This window comes from Leiobunum rupestre, chromosome 3, assembly GCF_980474605.1.
Source record: "Leiobunum rupestre chromosome 3, qqLeiRupe1.1.hap1, whole genome shotgun sequence".
Classification (NCBI taxonomy): domain Eukaryota; kingdom Metazoa; phylum Arthropoda; class Arachnida; order Opiliones; family Sclerosomatidae; genus Leiobunum; species Leiobunum rupestre.
In genome coordinates this window covers 39578302-39601234 of record NC_143386.1, presented here as the reverse complement: position 1 = coordinate 39601234, position 22933 = coordinate 39578302, and the positions used below count along the sequence as shown (strand labels likewise).

Here is a 22933-nt window from a genome sequence, read left to right as displayed (position 1 = left end):
CTATCCGCTTTTCCCATGTGATAATTACCATGGTACACCTCCCCATTTTCCCCATGCGAGAATTTCCGTAGTACTCCCCTCCTCCTTTCCAACGCGAGTATTTCCGTGGTACCCTTTACCCCATAGTCGAGCCACCGCAGTAAGGCCCTTCCTCCCCCTTTTCCATATGTGATAATTACCGTTCGCCGAGAGGGCCACGGGACTTTAAAATCGGAACGAACCCGAACCCCCCCTTCCCCCTTCCACCTCCCTGTTTCCAAAACTCACAGGCCTTCTGAAACTACCCCATACGATCCACCCCTCCCGCCACCCTCCGAAATCCGCAGCAGACAGAGAGAAAATTTCGGGTGTATTGCGTGTTGGGACAAACACGGCCCAACTCTCAGGGGCGACAGATTTTGAGCATTTTTAGATGCGAAAACGCGAATAGCAGCGTACCTAAAAAAATGCCAGGCGACCCTCGCGCGAAAAGCGTCAGAAAATAGAGAAATAAATCTCGAAAATCGGTTGACGAACCTACCTACCTACCTACCACCCAACCAACAGCTTTTTATTATATAGATAATGTTTGAAATATATTTTTATAAACTTTTATCTTCTCCATAAAAGAGCTAGATGCAATCACTAGACCTCCATACGACAAAAAATTAGTCCAGGACGGAATTTGATAATCGTGATCAGATTTATTTTTATCAACTAAGTCTAATTCTGGGTTAGCCTTATTACTGAATATTAGTAACTGAGTACAGAGGGGTGGGTGTTTTTTGGGGGCACAGATTCTCGGCGATTAAACTATAATTCGATACAAAATCATTAACATCAGTTTCTATTTGGGAAGTCTCTAAAATGCTATTAAGAAGGTAAACATCATTATTATCTTTTTTCATTATTACTAAGGATACTTGATGCTAAATACTCTCCGTGGCTCTGATCAGTCGTGTTGCTATTGTTATTAAATACTCCGGGATTTTTCCGTCTAATAATAAGGCGTATTCGGTATAAAGCATTAAGTGGAGTAGGGATGGTCATCAAGACCACCTTTCGTACGGACTTGGGAAAAAATTCTCTAGGCAATCCTGATTTAACCTGTGTTAGTAAATATTTGATGTTATAGTCATTTTTACTTCTCCCTTAGGAGGGGTTTTACAATCATCGTGCGTGCGTGCGTGCGTGCATTACCGGGGGCAAAGTCCAAAACGCGTTACCGGTGAAAAGTCATGTAACCGTGTGTAACGGTTGGCAAAACCACCGTCTGACGGTGAGCGTTAACGAGTAAAGTTGCGGTTGCGTAGGGTGCGGTTTGGTTGTTTTTTTTTTGTTAACGATCACCGTCGCGTCGGTTTCGGCTCAGTTATAATGGGAATTTGTTGCAATTATTATGTGTAGTGTAGGAATGTTGAGTTTCTTTGTTATGGCGGTTGTGAGTGTTGAATTTGCATACGCGTCTTTGCTCTCCAACTTCTTCTTAATGACTTTTGGGACGGACCGAGTGCTGAGGGTTACGATAAACGTCTCAACGTCCAAATGGCAGGGTTTCCAACAATTGTTTACGGTATTCGTCTTAGTATCAATTTGCGATCGCATCAGGCGGGATTTGAACCCGAGACATCCTGTTTGACAGGCGGACGTTCTACCCATAGAAATCTTATAACATAGAATGATTCCGTAAAAATACAAATTTTTTTAGTGTAAAGTCTTTTTTCTGGGATATAATTACTCTTTCATAAGGTTTTTGTTTATGTAAGTTTCTACAAACATAATAATAAATATAATATTACTTACTTTAATTGTGAAATAACCTTTAAATACAAAGGTTAATAAACTTAATACTAAGGACCTTCAGTCACTGCTTCTCCCAAAACTGCCATTGACATTGCCTGCTAATTTACAAGTTAGGCCTATGTCAGGCCTAGGCTTAAATATTTTCCAAGCGAACCTAAACGAAATCTTATTTATCTTCCTCACAATGGCATTTAAATATTTCTTATAATAAGTAAATATGAAAACAAAACTAAAAGTTAAAAAAATCTTAACAGTATTATGAAATAAAAATCCAAAAACGTTGAAGTGGTTCATGTGAAAAACTCCCGCAAAAACCTATGGGAATTCTGCGAGCTTGGATCGGATGGATCCTGTAAAGATCGTCTGAGCTTCTACTATTTTTAACCGCCATGTTATGGCGCTAGCGGCTTGCCGTAGTCAAAGAATGGCCACTGATTGGCTGAAGCTTAAGCAAAGACTATATAATCATTAGTCGTTGCTACAAAATGTCTTGGCGTCAGGTTCTCTCGTAGACGGGAGCATTCTAGGTAGGAGTATAAGATTTCTATGGTTCTACCACAGAACCACCGACACTTATTACGCTTTATCGAAAATTAGACCTTCAGCTTTATCGGAAGCGTTTATAACAAATTAACAGAGAATTAAATTTTGGTTCTTATTAAATAGAACGAAATTTCGTGTTCCATTTAAATAATAGGTGGTTCTACAAAAGATTTTTGCTATAGAGGCTCATGGGAATTCAGTATGTTTGAGCAAGGCATCGTCTGCTAAGATCCGGCTGCTGATACTAAGGGCCGCGTATAGACAATTTTAGTTTTAAATATTAACCGCGTTACAAATAGATAAATAGATAAGGCTAGGGTTGTATTAAAAATATCTTTTTATGTGTTATGTATATTATAAGGTAGTCTGGTTTTAGTTATTTTTTATTTACTAACCTTGAAATATATAAAATTATCAGCCAAAATAAATAATCTTCTATAGCAGTTAGAACTTTCACTTTACTGTTAAACTAAACGACAGGTAAGCCTTGTCTTAAATAGCGGACGACACTAAATTATCGGCCAACTTCGAGATTTCATTTGACCGTAGTGACGCAAACTTACTGAAAACACGTGACCACCGATCTTTTGTAAAAACACCTATTGCATCGAAGTAATTCTAATGTAGCGTATTCTCTGTTGATTAAAAACAAAAGCGCCGCCCAGGTTTCGAACCCGAGCCCTCCGGCGTGACAGGCGATTGTTCTACCACATAACCACCGATACATGTTACTCTTCTTTGAAAATTATAAACTCAGCTTCTCGGAAGAGTATATTAATGGTTTTTAAAGTCTACATTTTTTACGTATGAAATTTTAAAGGTGAAATCTTGTTTCAGATACGCTTTTTTGTTGTGTTTTTTAACTGATCCAGATTACGTTCTGTTTTGTCTAATCTTTGGTATTGTTGGTTTTTTCTGTCTTATATTTGAATCTACTATTTTTTAAGTTTATTTCCTTTTCCCCGCAAAATCGTCCAGTCTTAGAGGAACCTTTCAGAGCGTAAGTCAAGCCCAAAAGCTTATCCGGTTTCATTATAATAACGTTAAAAATCGTATTTGTGAATGGTAAGGTGTTGCACTTCTTGATATTATATTTTCTATTGCTTGATTTCTAAGTATTTGAACTAATTTATTGCTTGACTGCGTTATAATATTTTTCTATGAGTTTTGTTTCTGAAGTCTGATTGATTGGGGTGTTATTGTGTATTTTTCTATTCGTTATTTTCATTTTTTGATACTCTAATATTTTAAACTGGATATAGTATAACGTTACTTCTGCGTATTTCGAATGTGCGTGATGTGGAGGGTATTTTACGTTTTATTAGGATCAGTTTTTTTAATTTTAAATATCTTTCGTTTTATTTGTATTTTATTTCTTTTTTCAGTCGTATATTTTTATCGAGTTGTATACATCGTGCGCTTACACTTATGTTGGCCTGGTTTTTAACTGGGTCGTCATTACTTCGTTATTTATTTTAAACGTTTTCTCGACTGATTAAGATGTTTAATTTGAAATAAAATGAGCGTTAAAGATGCGGCAAGTATTTTTTAAGCGAGAAAAATACAAATACCCTCTGTAGATATTTCTTTCATTAAAATTGGCTTCGTATTATATTTAACTGATAAACTTGTACCCTAAATAGGGTTAAATTCAATTGAGCATTATTTTAGTACGTATAACTCGCTGTTGTAACTACTTAATTTATAATATTCTGAATAAATTATACTCGGTTGTTTCGTCTCAATTATTTTAATTATAATTAAAATTTTATACCGGGCGGGACTGAACCGGGATTACGTTTTTAGTAAATAACTCGGAATTGCGGAGATATATCTTTAAGTCATCTCGAAAAATTAATACCGCTAGGGACAATTCTTCCGAGGCTGGGTATATTTTGGCTTGCCAACATGTTTAAATCGTAGTATAACGCTTTTAGTGAGTGACATGACGTTTTAAATTCCCATTTTTGAAAAATCTGGAGAAATGATTTTAAATTCCCTTTTTTGTCCTTACATTGCACGTTGTTAATTTTGATTATCATCTCATTTATAACCTCCTCCTGCTCTTTTCTCTTTACCCCAAAACCACATTTATTTGGATTTGAATCACTTCAACATAAGAATTGAAAACGTCAAACCAGTTGTTAACAATTTCAATAAAAGTCGCGTCATAGAACGTATTTATTTATACTCAGGGAGAATGAATATGTCGAGATTATCTTTAGCGTTTCTACAATCTCCCCCGTTGGGGCCCTCCGCTTTAATAAAATCAAATAATACTGCAATCTCAATTTGCCCGTATTACTAATGACTCTAGTTACGATTAAAGATTAATATTGAAAAAAAAACACAGAAAAAAATTATTTTTGTATAATCGAAGGTTACTTTTCTTGTTAAAGAAAGTTCAACGTATTTTCATTAAAAGCGGCGGCGAAATGGCAATCGGCGAATCGGGAAATTTTACAGGTGCCAAATTTCCAGGCGGAGAAATAAAATGTGTGCGAGCGGGAGCAGACGCTGGAAAAGTGTTTCCTGAAAAGCTATACGCCAAGCCGTCAATTCCGGAGGCAACTTGGCTTCGAGGAATATTTCGAAATTGTCCCTTTATCTTGATCAGCGCCATCTTTCCCGTGAAGTACGTCTTTGTTGGTTCGGAGTCAAGAAACAGTCGGTCTCCCAGTCCTCCTCCGAAGAGATTGAAGTGCGTCAGGAACCAATCTTGGTCAGTGATGTTCACGAGTCTTTTAAATTTGGATGTTTACCCTCTTGCTGGTATTGACATTTTTACCGGCGTTGGACGCCCTTTGGTGGGTCACCGTGGGTGGTGACATTGCCACTGGCGTTGAGGGAAGTGTGTTGATTATTTCCCGTTTCATCGATTTTACCTTAAGTTTTAACCAAGGCTAGTTACTAAGCTTTGCGGGATTACTCGCGCTTGAGCTTAAAGGCTGACCATTCAGAGCTTAAGCAATAGGTTCAGCACGTTGGAAATATACCTTATTAATTTACTCAATTTAAACGTTTTCGAGAACATAGTAAAAGATATATTTTTATCGACGGGAGGGGTTCTGTAGCTCAAAAGCTAAATGGCAAGTCGTTTATGTATGGCGCTATTTTAAAGATGCAATCCCCATTGGTAAGACCACTTCCACACCACTTCCACTCGCTGAACTCGTGAATAACGATCAACACGAAAATATCATTTCCAACTTTCTCGCGAACTTTATTGAAGCCCAAAGGATGTAGAAAATCCGTCGGTTATTGAGCGATATAGAAGTTTAGTGTTAATTAATTCTGTGTTAAAGCAGTCGAATAGGGAGGACCTGAGCGATGATTGGTCCAGATCTTAAAGGGTATTCAAAGGGGAAGCAGCTGGGGTTGATTTAAACAAAACAGGTGTTACATATGATGAAGGACGTCAGCGTTGAAGGCTAGAAATAGCTTTACATTGCTTCACGCTTGTTGCGACTTCTCGCGGCCTCAGCTTCAACTATTTCACCATTCAATCGAGGGTATGGTGAGATAAAATACCGTTATATTGGGATCAGTGTAGATCATCAAAAATAATTTTGCTGTAACCAGTACCACCCTTAATTTTTTTACTTCACTATTCGATAAAACATGTACAATAATAATATAATTATGGTTAATTTCCAATAACTTTGACGTTTTGTTTTTAAACTAATTATAGGTTTGATCATAATTTTTCTGCTGTAACCACCCCTATATAAATGTATAATAATAGTATTGTTAAGGTGAATTTTCCATAACTTTGAACGTGTCAGATTGGAGTAATTTACACATAACTTTGGCAATGACCGCTTAATTATAGCGCTATTACGTCGATAGAGGGGTAAGATTTAATCACTTTTATTTTTTCTGCTATTGCCGCCACACGCATCTGTTAAACTTGATTATTTTCAAGTTCGGATTTTGATACTTTTCTTCGTTTTCGCGGTGTCAAATTCAAACTTTACGCTTTTTTCAACCCTATTTCAAACGACAGCTATAGTGCTCTCTGTTTTAGTTTAAATAAAATTTTGTTTTTTCATCGCATTTGTACATGAGTATGCTTTTTTGTTATTATCAATAGTTAGCATAATATTTAGTTGATTAGAAAATTGTATTTGTTATTTTATTACTGCCGAAAAGTAATTTAAAATGTTTGGCTGTTCAGATACGTCCATATATAAAGTTTCGTTTTTCGTGTAGCCTTCTGTACCCTACAATGTTTCTTTTCAACTTTTGAAATTCTGGCCAATGGACACTAGTGGTAGTGAATCCAGATTCGCGCGTTAACTTTCAAAGATAATTACTCCTAATTCTACACACAATTCCTCTACTAATACAAAGTATTATCAATTTACTTTAATTAAGGTAAGCAAGATTATTATTTCAAATTTGTTGGATCAATTCTAAAGATAGGTATGAAAATTACCAAAATTTAAATAAATTTGTATCTAACCCAAGTTGGTCAGGAATACCGTTTTCCAAAGATGCCGTAGGAATACTGTGTTGACATTATAGCCGGAAAAGATGGAGAGTTATCTCTTTGGTTAAAAATATTTCCCACAGTCCGGAAAAATTAAATGTGGAAAATTTGGCCCAAATCGAAAAAATAAAAATTAAAACATTTTTATTTAAGTGTTTTTATTCTAGAATAGTCTATAGTTATAGTTTTACTTTTGGGTTCGACAAACCTAGTCGAAAATGCAGCGAAATTTAAATATGCGAACAAAATTAGGCTAAACATGGAATGAAAACCTTTTTTTTTCTTTTTTTCGTAGAAATACAGCAAAATTTTGCGTAAAAAACACCTCGGTAATTTTCCGTGAAAAATATACCGACTTACAACTCTAGTTAGTCCGCTCTTACTCCGAATATAATATTTTGCGATCTCTTGCCAATAGAATGTTAAAACCTACCAAAGGAGTTATCCTGAATTTACGCTGGGGAACAGAAACGAATCTATGCGGTTTCTGACTCGTGTGAGCCAACATCGATTGTTAAAAATATTGTCTCGCCTGAGTCGAACGTAAATGTTGTCATAGAAATCTTACTCTTACGAGGGTTGGCCGCCGAATCGGTTTTTAACGAAATATTTTATAATTCCTTTTTATTTAAATTTTGCTGTATTTTAGGGATGTAAAGAAGTGGTTTTATTGATAACGAACAATACAAGACTTTCTGGTGGTATTTGTGAGACAAATTCAAAATTCCAAAAGAAACTTTGAACCCAACTTGTTAAGCGTGATTGTGGCAAAATGAGTGGCCGAGAAGACAAGAAGTTCCAGTGCACAGAGTGCGATTACGCAACGAGCCACAAGAGTGCTCTGAATCGCCACCAAAGAACTCACTCGGGAGAGAAACCATTTCAGTGTGATCAGTGTTGGTACGCGTCTAGATATAAGAGTAATTTGATTGTCCACCAAAGAACTCACTCCGGCGAAAAACGATTTCATTGCGACCAGTGTAGCTACGCGTCTGCACAGATGAGTCATTTGATTGCCCACCAAAGAACTCACTCGGGAGAGAAACCATTTCAGTGTGATCAGTGTTGGTACGCGTCTAGATATAAGAGTAATTTGATTGTCCACCAAAGAACTCACTCCGGCGAAAAACGATTTCATTGCGACCAGTGTAGCTACGCGTCTGCACAGATGAGTCATTTGATTGCCCACAAAAGAACTCACTCCGGAGTAAAACCATTTCGGTGCGACCAGTGTAGCTACGCGTCTGCACAGAAGAGTCATTTGATTGACCACAAAAGAACTCACTCCGGCGAAAAATTATTTCAGTGCGACCAGTGTAGCTACGCGTCTGTACGTAAGGGTGATTTGATGTGCCACAAAAGAAGACACTCGGACGAGAAGCCCTTTATATGTACGAAGTGCCCATATCGGGCCAAACATAAATACATTGTACTTCGCCACGAAAGAGCACGTCACTCTGAATTGGATAAGGCCCATAAATGCCCCTGTTGCGACCGTAACTTCACTACCAATAAAACCCTGCAGGGTCACCTTCGAGTTCATGGTCCATCTGGAAACCAAATGGGCGTATCGAACAGTCACCAGCCAGAACAATTGCGCCAATCACCGCAATGTCTATTTGATTCCTCTGGTCGTAAAACGGGAGGTGGGTATTGCTTGGTGCACCTGCGACGTGTGACGAAGGAGCAGTTGGAATCTCTATTTGAAAAGCCCCACCGCGTCCACGCCGTAAAAACAGATGTTGGTGAACCTGATGCTGACACCGCAATCATCGACAGAGAAATGGTTTCCTGCTCTGAATGCCCCAACATCGATGTTATCAGCGTCAAACTCGAGCCTTTCTATGACTTCATCGACCAATTTCCGATTTCGTCAATCGTTAGGAGAGAAGAGTTGGAATGTCGCCCAGTTGGGGACAATAACGAGGGGGTGCCAAGGAACCCTGACACCCCGATCAAGATCGAGTTTCCTCCCGAAGAACACAAATTGTGAGTTTCTTGAACGAAACCCTCAATGTTAATTTTGTGTTTTTATTTCTTTCCAATTAATTTACTTTTAGAAGTATATTTCATAAACTTAGAAAACGTCTTCAAAACAACTCATTTGGTGGACGTATTTATTGTAGACGTATTTTGTATTTATGAACGTCGTTAGATATTCTTCTTAAATTGATGGAGATTGTTGGGTTTTTATGTTCAGTTTCAGTTTAAACTAGTCTCAATAAAGGTTTTTCTTCCTGTAAATTTGTTCTTTTTAACACGTGCAGCTAAATAAAATTTAAATTAAATTTAAATTGCTCATAAAACCGAACCGTTAGGAATTTTGTAAAATATTTTTAACTATTTTATAGAATAGTTCCGGGTAAGTGTGTATCGGTTTTCAGAGCTGTATGACAATTCCGAACAATTTATAAGTACGTACTCCCACTGTGATAGTTCATTTCATTCTCCAGCAATAACATACTTTTTGGTTTTCCGCCGCTACGCAACGCGTTTAGATAATCGCCAGCCAGATTCCCCGCGCGGCACTGATGAGCTCCAAATAGGGCGAAACCGGTCTACCGCTGGAAATTCTGGCTATTTTAATTCCATTTCAATTTGTTTTTGACTCGAAGACCTATTTGGTCGGAGTTTCGCGTTTTAATTTTAAAGGCGTTATAAGTCACTGGATGACTTGGGCCTAGGGTGGTGCCTTGAATACAAGCCTAGCTGACCTATTGGTCCTAGTATTTCGAATGTTTTTTCATTGCTTTCAATTTGTTTTACCTTTTTTGCCCCCTTTTTATGATGGAATTTTTGGCGTTATTTAGCTGCATTACAGTCCATATGTTGTTTTTATGATTTGTGGTAAGGCCGTTTACTCTACGCGTTTTCTAGCGCGAGCTTAACCTGTCTTTTAGTTCAGCAATGAATCTAGAGATGGCGCCACATTAGCGGCCAACTTTAAGACAGAGTGGGATCGACTTACATTTCGGTAGTTTGTTACAAAATAAGTTTTATTTATACGGTAGCATAAGTAACGTAATAAGTATATAATTTGCACTCTTGTTCGTGGTTATGTTTTCTCAATACCACCTGTTTCAATAAGTAGTAGAGCTATAATCAAATCCCTAATCCGGAAGTCGGACCAGTCCAAATATTAGTTCCCCATCGAGGTAGCAGGGGAAAATCCGTGTAATTCGCACTCTATTGGCCCTAGTTACAAGAGGGTTTTCTATCTTTGATATTTCTGCCCTAAATCCACCAGATATACCAAATGCCCAATTTTATAACGCTTTTACTTGCCAAATTTATTAAAAATGCACCTAATGCGCGCAGAAAGTAAAGATATAGAATTTAAATTGCAGTGATGTATAATGCCCAATTTTGTGGGGCCCCTAGTGAGAAAATATGTATTTAAAACTTGAGAATACAATATTTACTAATTGATCGATGTATCATAATCATTTGTGGATGGAAAACCTCCTTCATATACTAACTTAGGCACTGCACTAGCGTTATCAATCAAACGACAGGGTGTCAGAATTTATAGCCCGGTTTACCTAGTAACAGACACCATACCACCGGAGGCCTATCATCATAGTGCCCTACGCCAGCGTCCACCTAGCCCGGACAGGTGACAAATCCAGCATGGGTAGTAGTACCCTACTACTGATGATCGCACCTTTGACCCGTTAAGGGTCACAATCAAACGACAGCATATTTTAAATACTATCAAACACCTTTGAGGGATTCAACCCATAAATTCTGTAGCTATCAGACGACGAAGCTACGAAATACCGCTCAAAACGCGCTAAGCCTTTGTAGAAATACATACTATGTAGAAATAGAATTGAATTCTAATTTTTTGGGAAGCCCTTAAAATCAAAGACGGTAAAAATGTTCATTTACTTCTGAAAAAAAGTTAATTATCTTCAGGTAAGACCTTATTTACTTTTCGAGAACATTAATTTGCTATTTTTCGTGGAGTAATTGGTTATTTTTCACGTAGTTAAGGATATTTGCCTTGCATTAATAAGTTACTTTCGTACATTAATTCGTTATTTTTCGTGAACTAATTCGTTATTTTGCGTGAACTAATTCTTTATTTTGCGTGAACTTATGGGTTATTTTCCTTGTATTAAGCGATATTTTCCGTGTATTTATAGGTTATTTGGCCTAAATTATGCTTTTAGTTTTCGTGTATTAAGCGGATATTTCGCATACAATAAGACGTTATTTTTCGAGCAATAAGCACTTATTTTGCGTGCACGAAGAAATTATTTCGAATACATTAATCTATTATTCTGCATGCATTAAGCTTTTTTTTTCGTGTATAAAGCGTTTTTTTATTTATGGCGTACTGTTTTCCGAAGGATTGTTTGACTTTCAAACGCTGAAAAGGTCTCCATTTCAAGATTTCAAAAGTGATTTATAAATATATTTTTGAAAACTTATTTTCTGAGGTCTATTCATTAATGTAATGAAATTATCTGTAAGTAAATCTAAAATTTTAAAATACAATTTCGTGGCGTATATCCTTCACATACATTTTATTAGATAATTGGGCAGAATTATAGAGAATGGAGATCTAATGAAGAAATACTGCATTGAAGAGGTAGTAGTTGTTCCATAATCATATGTTGTTGATAATCATTAAATTCTCTTTAACCCTCTTATGCATTCTAGTCCTAAAGAGAATGATAGTTAAAATATTCACTTTTGAAAAATTATTTATGAATATAACACATAATCAATAAATGTATTGTATCCCTAAACTTAATACTATCTAGTATTAGGGTCATTCCATGACAAATGGACCCCCCTTGTCAACCCTATCTCGGCCGATTTCAATGGAATTTGGTGTAGGGGGTTTTAAATATTATACAAAGAGATTTCTCGATTTATTTGTAAATCGGATCAGCGGTTTCAGAGATACTGACCATCGTCATTTTCAGAAATGACCTTGACCCCTAAACTTGACCAGAGCATAACTTGCTCAATTATGGTTCGATTTTCATAATTGTAGAACCATTTTAAAGAGAAATGAGTATAGAATCTGAAACCAGGGCCAAACAATAAAATATATATTTTTAAAAGTGAAATTATAACGATCATATAAATTGACCTTTGACCTTTGCTTTTAACCGCGGTTTTAAATTAGATTTTACTTTTTTTTTAGAATTCCCCGTATGTGACTTACCCGAAAATTATTAAAAAACAAAGTATTATTTCTAGTTCTTGAGATATTAATAAATATGTATAGCCCTTGAAATGTAAAATTTACTAAAAAAAATAAATTTTTTAATTTTGTTTTTTAATATAAATTATACAAACTGACTTTTTTCCAAATGCTAACTCTACTTTCACTACATCGGCGTCTTTTATTGAGTATTTTAACCTAGATAATAGTGATAATTTAGGGTTGTCTATTTTACATAGTATGTTTTCTGGTAAAACCCAGCATTCGTCTGTAATATGTGGCCAATAATAATTCGAGGAATTAAATGGTGGGTACATAAATGAAATTAAATAGTCTCCACATTCATTAGAACATTCCTTCACCATTCCAATATAACATTTCCTCCCATATGAGCAAGCAATAAATGTGTCCTTTGTTATTTCCTCTTCAGCTTCGCTAGATTCATCCACAGAACACAAAAAATTGAAAGTTTTCATTTCGTCCATCAAAGATAAGTTTGCAGCTTGAATTTGGGTTTTGTTTAAAGGAACAGATTTATGGAAACGACGGGTACCTTTAATTGTTACTGCCCTGGAAAACCTTTCTTCCAAAAATATCCCCTTATCAGTTATTTCCTCATTGGAAACGTAGAAAAAAGTAATGTTTTGAAATGCAGAAACGCAGAAATCAAACATGTCCTTTGGTGTTAATATTCGACCTGTTACCGGGCGTTGAAGGCTAGTTTTAGCTGTTAGCCTCTTCCCCCAATACCAACACACGGACCTTTACCGTGGGAGGTTGCGAAAAATGCTACTCTGCATTTATCCCGAAATCTTCTTTGTGATTTGGGAAAAATTGATTATAAACAATGGGTTTCTACAGACAAAACTAATCTCATCAATATATTGGACAAACCGGACGAATATTTGCAAACTCTTTCCAGTAAAATTATAGAACTAACTCGTCATCATTTAACGTCTAAAGCTCAGTCAGGTTATTTGAAAACCATTAAAGAATCTCTAGAACCCGGAAATGCCATCGCGATTGGAGATTTTTCGGAAAACATTCCTTTTTAGTTCAAGACGAGGTTCAATGCTTTCATTCTGAAAATTCCCAGGCTACTCTCCATCCATATGTAGTATACTATAGGGACATTATACATGAACCTTTGAAACATAAAAGTGTGGGTATAATTAGAGATGCTAAGTCGCACTCTACAACAACAGTATACGCTTTCCAATCTAAATTAATTTTATATTTGAAAAATTTCATTCCTAATTTTCAAAATGTGATCTATTTTCTGATGGTTGCGCTGGGCAGTTCAAAAATAAATTTATTTTTTCTAATCTGAGTCATCACAAAGAAGATTTCGGGATAAATGCAGAGTGGCATTTTTTTGCAACCTCCCACGGTAAAGGCCCGTGTGATGGTATTGGGGGAAGAGGCTAACAGCTAAAACTAGCCTTCAACGCCCGGTAACAGGTCGAATATTAACACCAAAGGACACGTTTGATTTCTGCGTTTCTGCATTTCAAAACATTACTTTTTTCTACGTTTCTCAGAAAATTGGCGTCGTTTTAAAAGCAGATTTTTGACGTATTTTAAGGCTTCTGGTTACAACACTGCAAATTCTAAATTCACATCAAGATCACAATAAATCACTTGTAGATCACCAATATCTGTCCCAATTTTAGATCACTACTACACTCTAAGATCACATGTATCCAAAGTGATCCAATAATGTTCCCATGTGTTCAGAAAATGATCGTTTACGATCCCTATGTGAACATTTACGATCCTTATGTGATCAATGTTAAGTGATCTGTATGTGCACTAAGAGATCATATTTGTCTCAATTTTAGATCGCTAGTACACAAAAGAACGCAAATGGTACACAATACATTAGGAAGTGGGGATCACATAAGAACGCAAAGAGTACACTAGACGTATGTATTCTCCTCAACTGTGTATAGAAAATCATGCATTTAAAGAAACTTTAATGGAGCAAATTTATAAAAGTTTATTTCCAAATTTTATTGATTTCCATTGACATTTTAACAGCTTTAGTGCCTTATTTATAAAATTAGTGTCCAAGAACAAATTTCACTAAAATACCCATCGCCTGTACATACTGCTTGGGGTAATCAATTTCAAACGAATAATAATAGGCGATTAATATGTTCACCAAATCTATATTTTGTTCTCCAAGTGGAACAACACTTCCTAACCCAAGGATGGTAGCATTTTCAGGTGAGCAGTCACGGAAAGATATTCTAGTCATAACATGACCTGGTTTTAATTTTTCCAAGGTATCTTCGAATAATTCTGGCTGTATTATATATTGCAATAATTAATATTTGGCATAACACTTTTTAAACAAACACACATGAAACTATTAATTGTCAAAAAATAATAGTTCTATTTATTTCCAGTAAAATTAAATTTAACTTAGCAGTGAAATTAATAATAATACTACAACTTAATAAATTTTTGAATTTATTTTTAATGAACCCTAATTATTTTTGTAATTTAATTAAAACACTTCAACATGCGTGTGAAAAACATTATATAGGAAGATATTCTTTAAAATAGGAAGATCAATAAACGCTTCGCGACAAATTGTGAAATAGTTTTAAGATATTGTATAGAATATTTAGGTAAAAAGCAACCATGCATTATTTTATTGTTGTTCAGTGAGAAAGATTACAAAACTAACTTACCGATACTTATTATAGTTTCAGACTTTACTCCTTTAGTATTGGTAACTTGAATTTTCTTTTCAAACACACGCCAAGCTTCAAAGCGTTTTCGCTGCAGCTAAATATATATGAGATGATATTTAATTGTTATAACCGCAATAATTATTATATTACAATTATACCATATAAAACATACCTTTGAAGTGGGGTCCGATTTTGATAAATCAACTATCACATGAACAAACCTGTCCAAATTAGCCAATAATGTGTGGTATAAATGGAAATCCCAAGGTTAACTGAAGTTCAATCACTATATAAGCTAAGTATGCAAAAAAGTTATTTTATTTAGAGATTTATCTTAAATGTAGGAATAAACAAACCATAATTTAATGTGAGCGCATACAGCTTTTGAATGTTCAAAGCAAGGATAATGTTTTAAAAGTTCAACCATATCAAGGTGTTTCATTTTTTATAAGAATGCAGAGCGATTCTGAAATGTTTGTTGTAGCTCGAATTGAACCCCAATCAACTCTGGGTTTTTGGTACTCTTTTTTTAAGTCACTAATTGCTTCTTCGTATTTTTCAATAGTTAAAATATCTCCATTGAAATTTTCTCTTGAATAGCTAAATTAGAAATAATTATGATTAATATAAAAATAAACTAACTTCAAACAGACCTATCTTGAGATATTTAATTTTATAATACAAAATTCGATAGACTAAAAAAAATTAAATTCTATAACATTATCTTAAGTCGTATAGTATACACTCTTAAAACTACTTTGGTCAAATTTTTTGCGTTATTTGTTTTAACCAAAAAATGGTTAAAAGTGACTGTTTTGGGTTAGTTTTTTTTTACATTTTTTTATGGGTAAAAACACTGGGTCAAAAAGTCCAACACAAAATTTGGTTAATGTTTTAAACCCATTCTGGGTTGTTATTAACGAATTTTTGGTTACCTGTTCTTTCAACCCAAAACTGGGTTACAAAATATTTTCTTGACTTTTCCCAAGCTGACATAGTCAAACCCACCATCAATATAAAAATAAAAGATCTTTTCAAGACAATAAATATTCATACATTGACAACCAAAAATTTATAATATTCAACCTTGATTATATTCCACTCTCATACAATTAAAAATTGGAAACTTAAAATTTTTACTATTTGATATTATAGTATTTTAAAAGTTTTTGTGACTTTTTAAAATTTACACCAATATGTAATATCATAAGTGGATCATTCTCTCAGACTAACATGTAAGATACCTGACCGAGACCCGGAATTTATATACTTAGAGAGAATGATCCACTTATGGTAATATTCAGTATTGGTTTTCTTAGGACATTTTTAATAGATTTAAGTCACTCTGAGAAGAGTAAATCTTCTTAATAACAGTGGAATGTAATCAAGGTAGCATATTAAAAATTTATACATTGTCAATATACAAATATTAAATGTCTTCATGAAACAAGTTACATTATGCAGGTGATATGCAAATGGATGAGAAGTTTCCATTACATAAAGCATAAAAAAAACTCAGTCTGTATGCCTCACAAAAAATATCATGTGAGATAAAATAGTACAATGCCTAATAATGGGAATTTGAGCATTCAATTATACATTTCTGTACAAATTTACACCAAAATGTAATATTTAGAAAATAATTTTTCCATGTTATTTTTTAACTGCATCTTAGCCACTCCATGACGAAGAGTAAGCCTTCTTTATAACAGTGGAATGTACTCAAGGTAGAATATTAAAAAATTAAATTGTCAATATACGAATTTTAAATACCTTCACGAAACAAGTGACACTATGCAGTATGCAGCTATATGCAAATGCATGAGAAGTTGCAAGTAAATAGTTAAAAATAGCTCAATGAGTTTGAGTAAATCTCTGAAACATCATTATACTAGATAAATTAGTACAATATCAATTAATAATAATTTTAGCTTCCAATTTTATTTTATTTTGACCTGAATTTTATGAAGAAAAAGTAAGGCATTCCACTGTTAAAGAAACCTTACTGTTCTTAGCAAAGTGGCTAAGATCTTTCAAAAAATGACATCTAACACGATAATGTTTTAGAGGTGTACACAGACTGATTGAGATATTTTGGACTATATTTCATGGCCACTTTCCAGCCATTAGCATATCAGCTGCATAGTGTCACTTGTTTCGTGAAGATATTTAATTTTCGTACATTGACAATTTAATTTTGTAATATTCTACCTTCATTACATTCCTCTGTTATAAAGAAGAAAGACTGACTAAATTACCATGGAAAATTATTAAAAAATTTCAAGTATGGTCAAAAATTTAAAAAAGGAAGCTCAAATTCCCAATATTAGATATTGTACTAATTTCTCTTGCATGGTATTTTTTTCCAGGTGTACAGACTGATTGAGTTATTTTAAACATTGTAATGGCAACTTCTCATCAATTTACATATCAGCTGCTTAATGTAACTTGTTTCGTGAAGATATTTATTGTTAATCTTTGTACAATTTATAAATTTCCTAAGAAAATCAATCCTAAATATTACACTTTGGTGTAAATTTTAAAAACTCAGATAAAAACTTTTAAAAATATCAAATACTAAAAATTTGAGCTTCCAATTTTAAATTTTTAACTGACTTTTTAAAATATACACCAAAATATAATATTCATTAATTTTTTTCTTGGGCCATTTTTTAATAGATATCACAGTAAAGTTTCTGCATGACAGTGGGATATAATCAAGATTGATTATTACAAATTTTGATTTGTCAATTATACGAATATTAAATGTCTACATGGAACAAGTTACATTATGCAGCTGATATGCAAATTGACAAGAAGTTGCCATTAAATATAGTCAGAAGTAAATGAACCAAAGTTATTAACCGAGCCTCAAAAATGGAAGGCATTTTCCCGATGAATTTCTCTTAATCATTTAGCTTATGTCCAGTGCTATCGTGTCACAGATGAAAAACTACTATGGAATTATGGATTAATTTAAAATAATCTCGCACTTTAAAACCGCCTAAAACTGCGAAAGAGCGTGCACATTTTCAAATAATCATTTTATTCCATAGTAAAATCCCTTATTTGTCATAAATAATAATACATTATCTGATTTTTAATCTGCATATAATGTAGGACTTTACTAATTTATTGTTTTTAATTATCTGTCTTTGTATATTTTAACCGGGAGCCCCTTGAAAATCAGCTTTGCTGAAGGTGATATCCCTGAATAAAGACCATATTATTATTATTATTATCTCATCCAATTGCCTATCAGCTGCATAATGCCACTTGTTTCGTGAAGACATTTAATATTTGTCAAGTAAAAAAATTAAATTGGAAGTTCAAATTTACAGTATTTGATATTGTACTAATTGAAAATTTCTTAACTGACTTTTTAAAATTTACACCAAAATGTAATATTCAAGAATGGTTTTCTTAGGGCATTTTTTTAATAGATCTTAGCTACTTTGAGAAGAGCAAATGTTTCTTATAATAGTGAGATATGTAATCAAGGTCGAATATTTATATAAAAAAAAACATTTTCTCTTCTCAAAGTGGCTAAGCTATTAAAAAATGTACTAAGAAAACCATTCTTGAATATTACATTTTGGTGTAAATTTTAAAATAAGTTAAAAAAAATTCAATTATTAGAATATCAAATACTTCTTAAGATTTAAAAAAAAATATAATTAACAGGAGTTGTTTTCTTAATTATTTAAAAGTTGTTAGCCACTCAGTGAAAAGTAAGGCTTCTTTAAAACAGTGGAATGTAATTAAGAAACAATATTAAAAATTTTAAATTGTCAATATACGAATATTAATTGTTCACGAAACAAGTGACATTATGCAGCTGATATGCAAATGGATGAGATATTGCCATTAAATATAATTAAAAATAACTATCAGTCTCTGTACAGTGTACACATCTCAGGTTAGAGAAATTAGTCTAATATAAAATAATAGGAATTTGAACTATGGATTTCTTCAGAATTTTGTTTTGTAAGGCAACCAAAATTGATTGGACTTATTGTTTGGGATATTACATGTTAAAATTTAAAAAGATCCCAAATTGAGTAATTATTGTAACCCAAAATGGGTTGTTTGTGTTAAATAAAAAAGCCCAAATTTAGTTATTAATGTAACCCAAAATGTGTTGTTTTGGGTATTAACACAGTTTTGGGTTACGAATAACAACAAAATTTCATTTTTTCTATAACCCAACTTTAGGTTGTAAGTTTAACCCATTTCTGGGTTGAAATTAAAACAACCCTAAATAATGACCCAGCGTTGGGTTACAAAAATAATCCTTTTTTGTCAATTTTGACCTGTTTTAAGAGTGTAGGCATTTTGTACTCTGAATTTTACGTTACATACACAAAATCTAGAATATTGCTACAAGCATACGGAATTAGTTAGTTCCAAGCCAAAACTAGGACTCATATGCAATGTATATTGAAGCTTCATAGAATCTGCCAAATTGAAATCCTGACTTTTAGGGCTTAGTTTTAAATTCCTGGACTTTTTGACCCATTTTCATTTTCCCTGACATTTCCAGGTTTTTCAGGCCGTGTCCGAACCCTGCATAGCTTTCCCACCTAAATTTTTGATGCAAGTCAGGTAATTACCCAATGTGTAGGGTATCTTGATATTCAATTTGGTACCCCAAAATGGTATTTGCGCATCCCTAATGTTTTTCAAAATGATAACTTTCTAAACTAAACAATTTCTACGATTAGGACCATTTCACTCACCTGTTTTTTACATCCCTCTTTTGAGAATGTGGTCCAGTAGATGTACCAGGCTGTGATAAATTGTCACTTACAGCAACACTCGCTATTTTTAAAAAGCCTTTAGCAAGCCTTTAGGGTCTTTAGATGTCTTTTCGCCAAATGCTTTGTTTCGTTCCTTTCTTATCCTCAAACTTAAGGCAGAGATAAACTGAGTCTAAAAAAATTGAGCCTTTTTACCGAATATTGAAAAAGGGGGAAGAAATGTAATAAAAAATTACCCATGTTTTTTCCTGGTGCTTGCAGGCAGGGATATTTTGCTGTCATTTCCATACCAATCTGCGCGCAAACATTTTGATTGCAAAACTTTGGGATCTCTTACGTAATGAGCTCCACATACTAATTTTTGTTCTTGAGATCACAATTTAAATCATCATCAATCAGTGGGATTGGATTAGGGCTATTAGGGGGACTGTCTACAGAACCGTCACTAAAAATATTTCCATTAACTTCCATTTCTTCATTTTCAGGCATTTCATTTTCTAGATTGTCTACATTACGTAAGCAGCCTGGGTGATGGCCACGACAATGTACCTTAAATGCACCGTAGCTGTTAGTTTTATAAAGGCACACTCTACAAGAAATGCTAAACAAGCTTTCGTTCTTATGAAGTTTGATAACATGTTCGTTTAATGTATGGATGAATTTCGTTGTAAAATTGCACATTTCACAAGAATAATTTTGATTATTCTCAGTCATTTTAAAATAAAAGGAAAAAGCCAAGCTATTTACTAATTAAACATTACTCTTATTAAAACGTACCAGATACTAGTCAAAACTATAGCAACAGAAATTAGGTTGGCCGGGTTAGGGCTAGCTCGCCGTGGTAAATAAAAAGCCTAGCCCCGAATTATTAAAGATAAACTAAGTATACTGTCTAATACTTCAAACATCCACGTAAATTACAGACTCATATATAACCAATACCAGCTTTTTGAGACTGCCATTGTGAGAATAACAAGTTGGCAAGCCAAAATATACCTCTCCTCGGAAGAATTGTCCCTAGTGGTATTAATTTATCGAGATAACCCTTAAAGATATATCTCCGCAATTTAGAGTTATTTGTTAAAAATATTAACCCATTTCTATCCCGCCCGGTATAAAATTTTAATTATAATTAAAATAATTGAGACGAAACGACCAATTTTAATTTATTCAGAATATCATAAGTTAAGTAGTTACAACAGTAAGTTAGACGTACTATAACAATGCACAATTGAATTAAACCCTTTTACAGAACAAGTTTATCAGTTAAATATAATACGAAGCAAATTTTAATGAAAGAAATATCTACAGAGGCTTTTTGGAATTACTCTCTTACGAAATACTTGCCGCATCTTTAACGCTCATTTTATTTCAACACTCGCCCTTGATGAAGATACCGTAGATATCTGGTAGTGGACGACTCGTTCACTTCCTGTTGACGTTGTGACGCATACCACATGAAAAAGACCAATGCCGTCCAATTTCCAATATCATATAATGACTCGCACACCCAAGAAATCATTGACTGCGTTAGAAATCGTAGATATCCAAATATCCACACCAAATGTATTTACAAGAAGCAAAAACCTTACCATCAACAAAGCACAGAGAGCCACTTGACGAACCGCCAGCTCTTAAAGCAATTAACGTTAAATTATCTCCTTTGAATTAACAGAACTATATATAGGTCGTTAAAAAAGTGGACCACCCACAGGGTCTACCCTTTAACCCTCTAATCTCGGCTGACTGCGCTAAAACAAGATTTAACCTTTAAAAAATACCAGATTAGGCCTTCATAAATTCATTAATAAAAAAAGACTTTATTACCTATTATGCTTACGATGCCTGTCTTAATTTCAGTGAATCTAAGGAGCTATCGGTGGTTCTGTGGTAGAGCGCTCGACTGCCAAGCCGAATGGTCTGGGTTCGAAACCTGGGTGGCGCATTTATTTTTAATCAATAGAGAAACGCTAAAGTAGAATTTCTTCGATGCAATAATTTCAATTTCAATTCTATTTCAATTAAACCAAAATTTCGTACTCTATTAAATACGCTTCCGATAAAGCTGAAGGTCTAATTTTCAATAAGGCGTAACAAGTGTCGGTGGTTCTGTGGTAGAACGTCCGCCTGTCAATCAGGAGGTCTCGGGTTCAAATCCCGCCCGATGCGATCGCAAATTGATACTAAGACGAATACCGTGTACAACTGGTGGAAACCCTGCCATTGGACGTTGAGAGGTAGCATTACACTCAGCACTCGGTCCGTCCCAAAGTCATTAAGAAGAAGTTGGAGAGAAAACGCCCATATAAACACAACAGACTCAACATGCACATCCATCAGAACACAAACACAACAAATTCAACACTCACAACCTACGCATAAACATTGCAAAAACCGTAATACACCAAACCGTCACGACGGTGAGCGAAAAAACACCATCCAAACCAAACCGCAAATGCATCCGTTAACGCTCACCGTCACACGGTGGTTTTGCCAACCCTTTGAGAAACTGCGTACGCAGTGATTACACTTTGCACCGAAAATGCGAACGCGTTCGCAGTCCTGACAGACAGACACACCCACAGACCCACCCACAGACCCACCCACAGACCCACCCACAGACCCACCCACAGACAGACACGGTCGTTGTATAACCCCTCCTAGGGGACTTTGTCCCCTCGGAGAGGTAAAACGTATAGTAACTAAGAGTCTACGATGAACAAAATTGGGCCAAAAAACTGCTAACGCATTCAACGGACCAACTAAACCATGGACAAATAAATTACTTCTGGACAAAGAATATAAAGTATATAATAAGAGTATATTCTTTGTTATGGAGAGGTAAAGTAGGCGCGCGTTCAGTTGCACGATTTAACGTGGTGCCTAGTTGAGTGTCGACACCTATGGATGCGCTGAATTGCAAGTGTATACCTCTATAGTTTCCTGGTTTTACTATTTAGTATACAGTTTCTTACTGTAAAATTGAAATTGAATATCGATACAAAATAAAAGTTACGATGTTATTGTTCTAATCTGAAGGTGAGATACTAAAATATTATTCCCAAGAACAAAGTGAAAAATATAGTAACATTATTTAACATTATTTTAATTGAAATGTTTATATTCAAAATAGAAAAACGATCATAGTAAAATACAATAACAATTAATTTTAAATGATTTCAATAATGCAATGTCGCATTCTGAACTACTTAATTAGAAATGTCAAATTTTGATTGAAAAATATTATTGAAAAAAATTTACAATGGGAAAGTAGAATCACAGAAATGTTTGGGACGCAGGTATTCAAGAATAGTAGTAAAAATAGAAATAACCTATAAAGTAATTGAAATTTTATCTTTTAAAGTGTACCGAAATAAAATGGAAATTTAAGTGATCTCCATATGTAAAAAAACTGTCTAGATGAAAAAGGAAAAGTGATCTGTAAACGTCTAGCGATCTCATTCCTGCTAAG

At 34.4% G+C, this 22933-nt stretch overlaps 2 protein-coding genes across 6 annotated transcripts in view; one reads left to right on the top strand and one right to left on the bottom strand.

The window, feature by feature from the left end:
* LOC149951746 (uncharacterized) overlaps positions 1–22933 on the bottom strand; it is an 81297-nt gene that overhangs the window by 42785 nt on the left and 15579 nt on the right. The window lies entirely within an intron of this gene.
* On the top strand, positions 6608–8996 carry LOC149951748 (uncharacterized). 4 transcript variants are annotated; one of them, XM_090168182.1, is made up of 3 exons: positions 6608–6702; positions 7467–8806; positions 8899–8996. In XM_090168182.1, the coding sequence occupies exons 2-3, from the start codon at positions 7590–7592 to the stop codon at positions 8960–8962; spliced, it is 1281 nt and encodes a 426-aa protein (XP_090024308.1). In that variant the 5' UTR covers positions 6608–6702; positions 7467–7589; the 3' UTR covers positions 8963–8996. The 4 variants fall into 4 exon arrangements, 3 of the variants coding, with proteins under 3 accessions (XP_090024308.1, XP_090024307.1, XP_090024306.1); XM_090168181.1 differs by having other exon boundaries at positions 8881–8996; XM_090168180.1 differs by having other exon boundaries at positions 8878–8996.

What these genes read in the sequence shown, in the direction of transcription:
- LOC149951748 (XM_090168180.1), top strand. Translation starts at nt 7,590, where the DNA reads ATGAGTGGCCGAGAAGACAAGAAGTTCCAGTGCACAGAGTGCGATTAC. An exon ending in CCTCCCGAAGAACACAAATT is followed by an intron (nt 8,807 to 8,877) that starts GTGAGTTTCTTG and finishes ATTTACTTTTAG; the next exon opens with AAGTATATTTCATAAACTTA.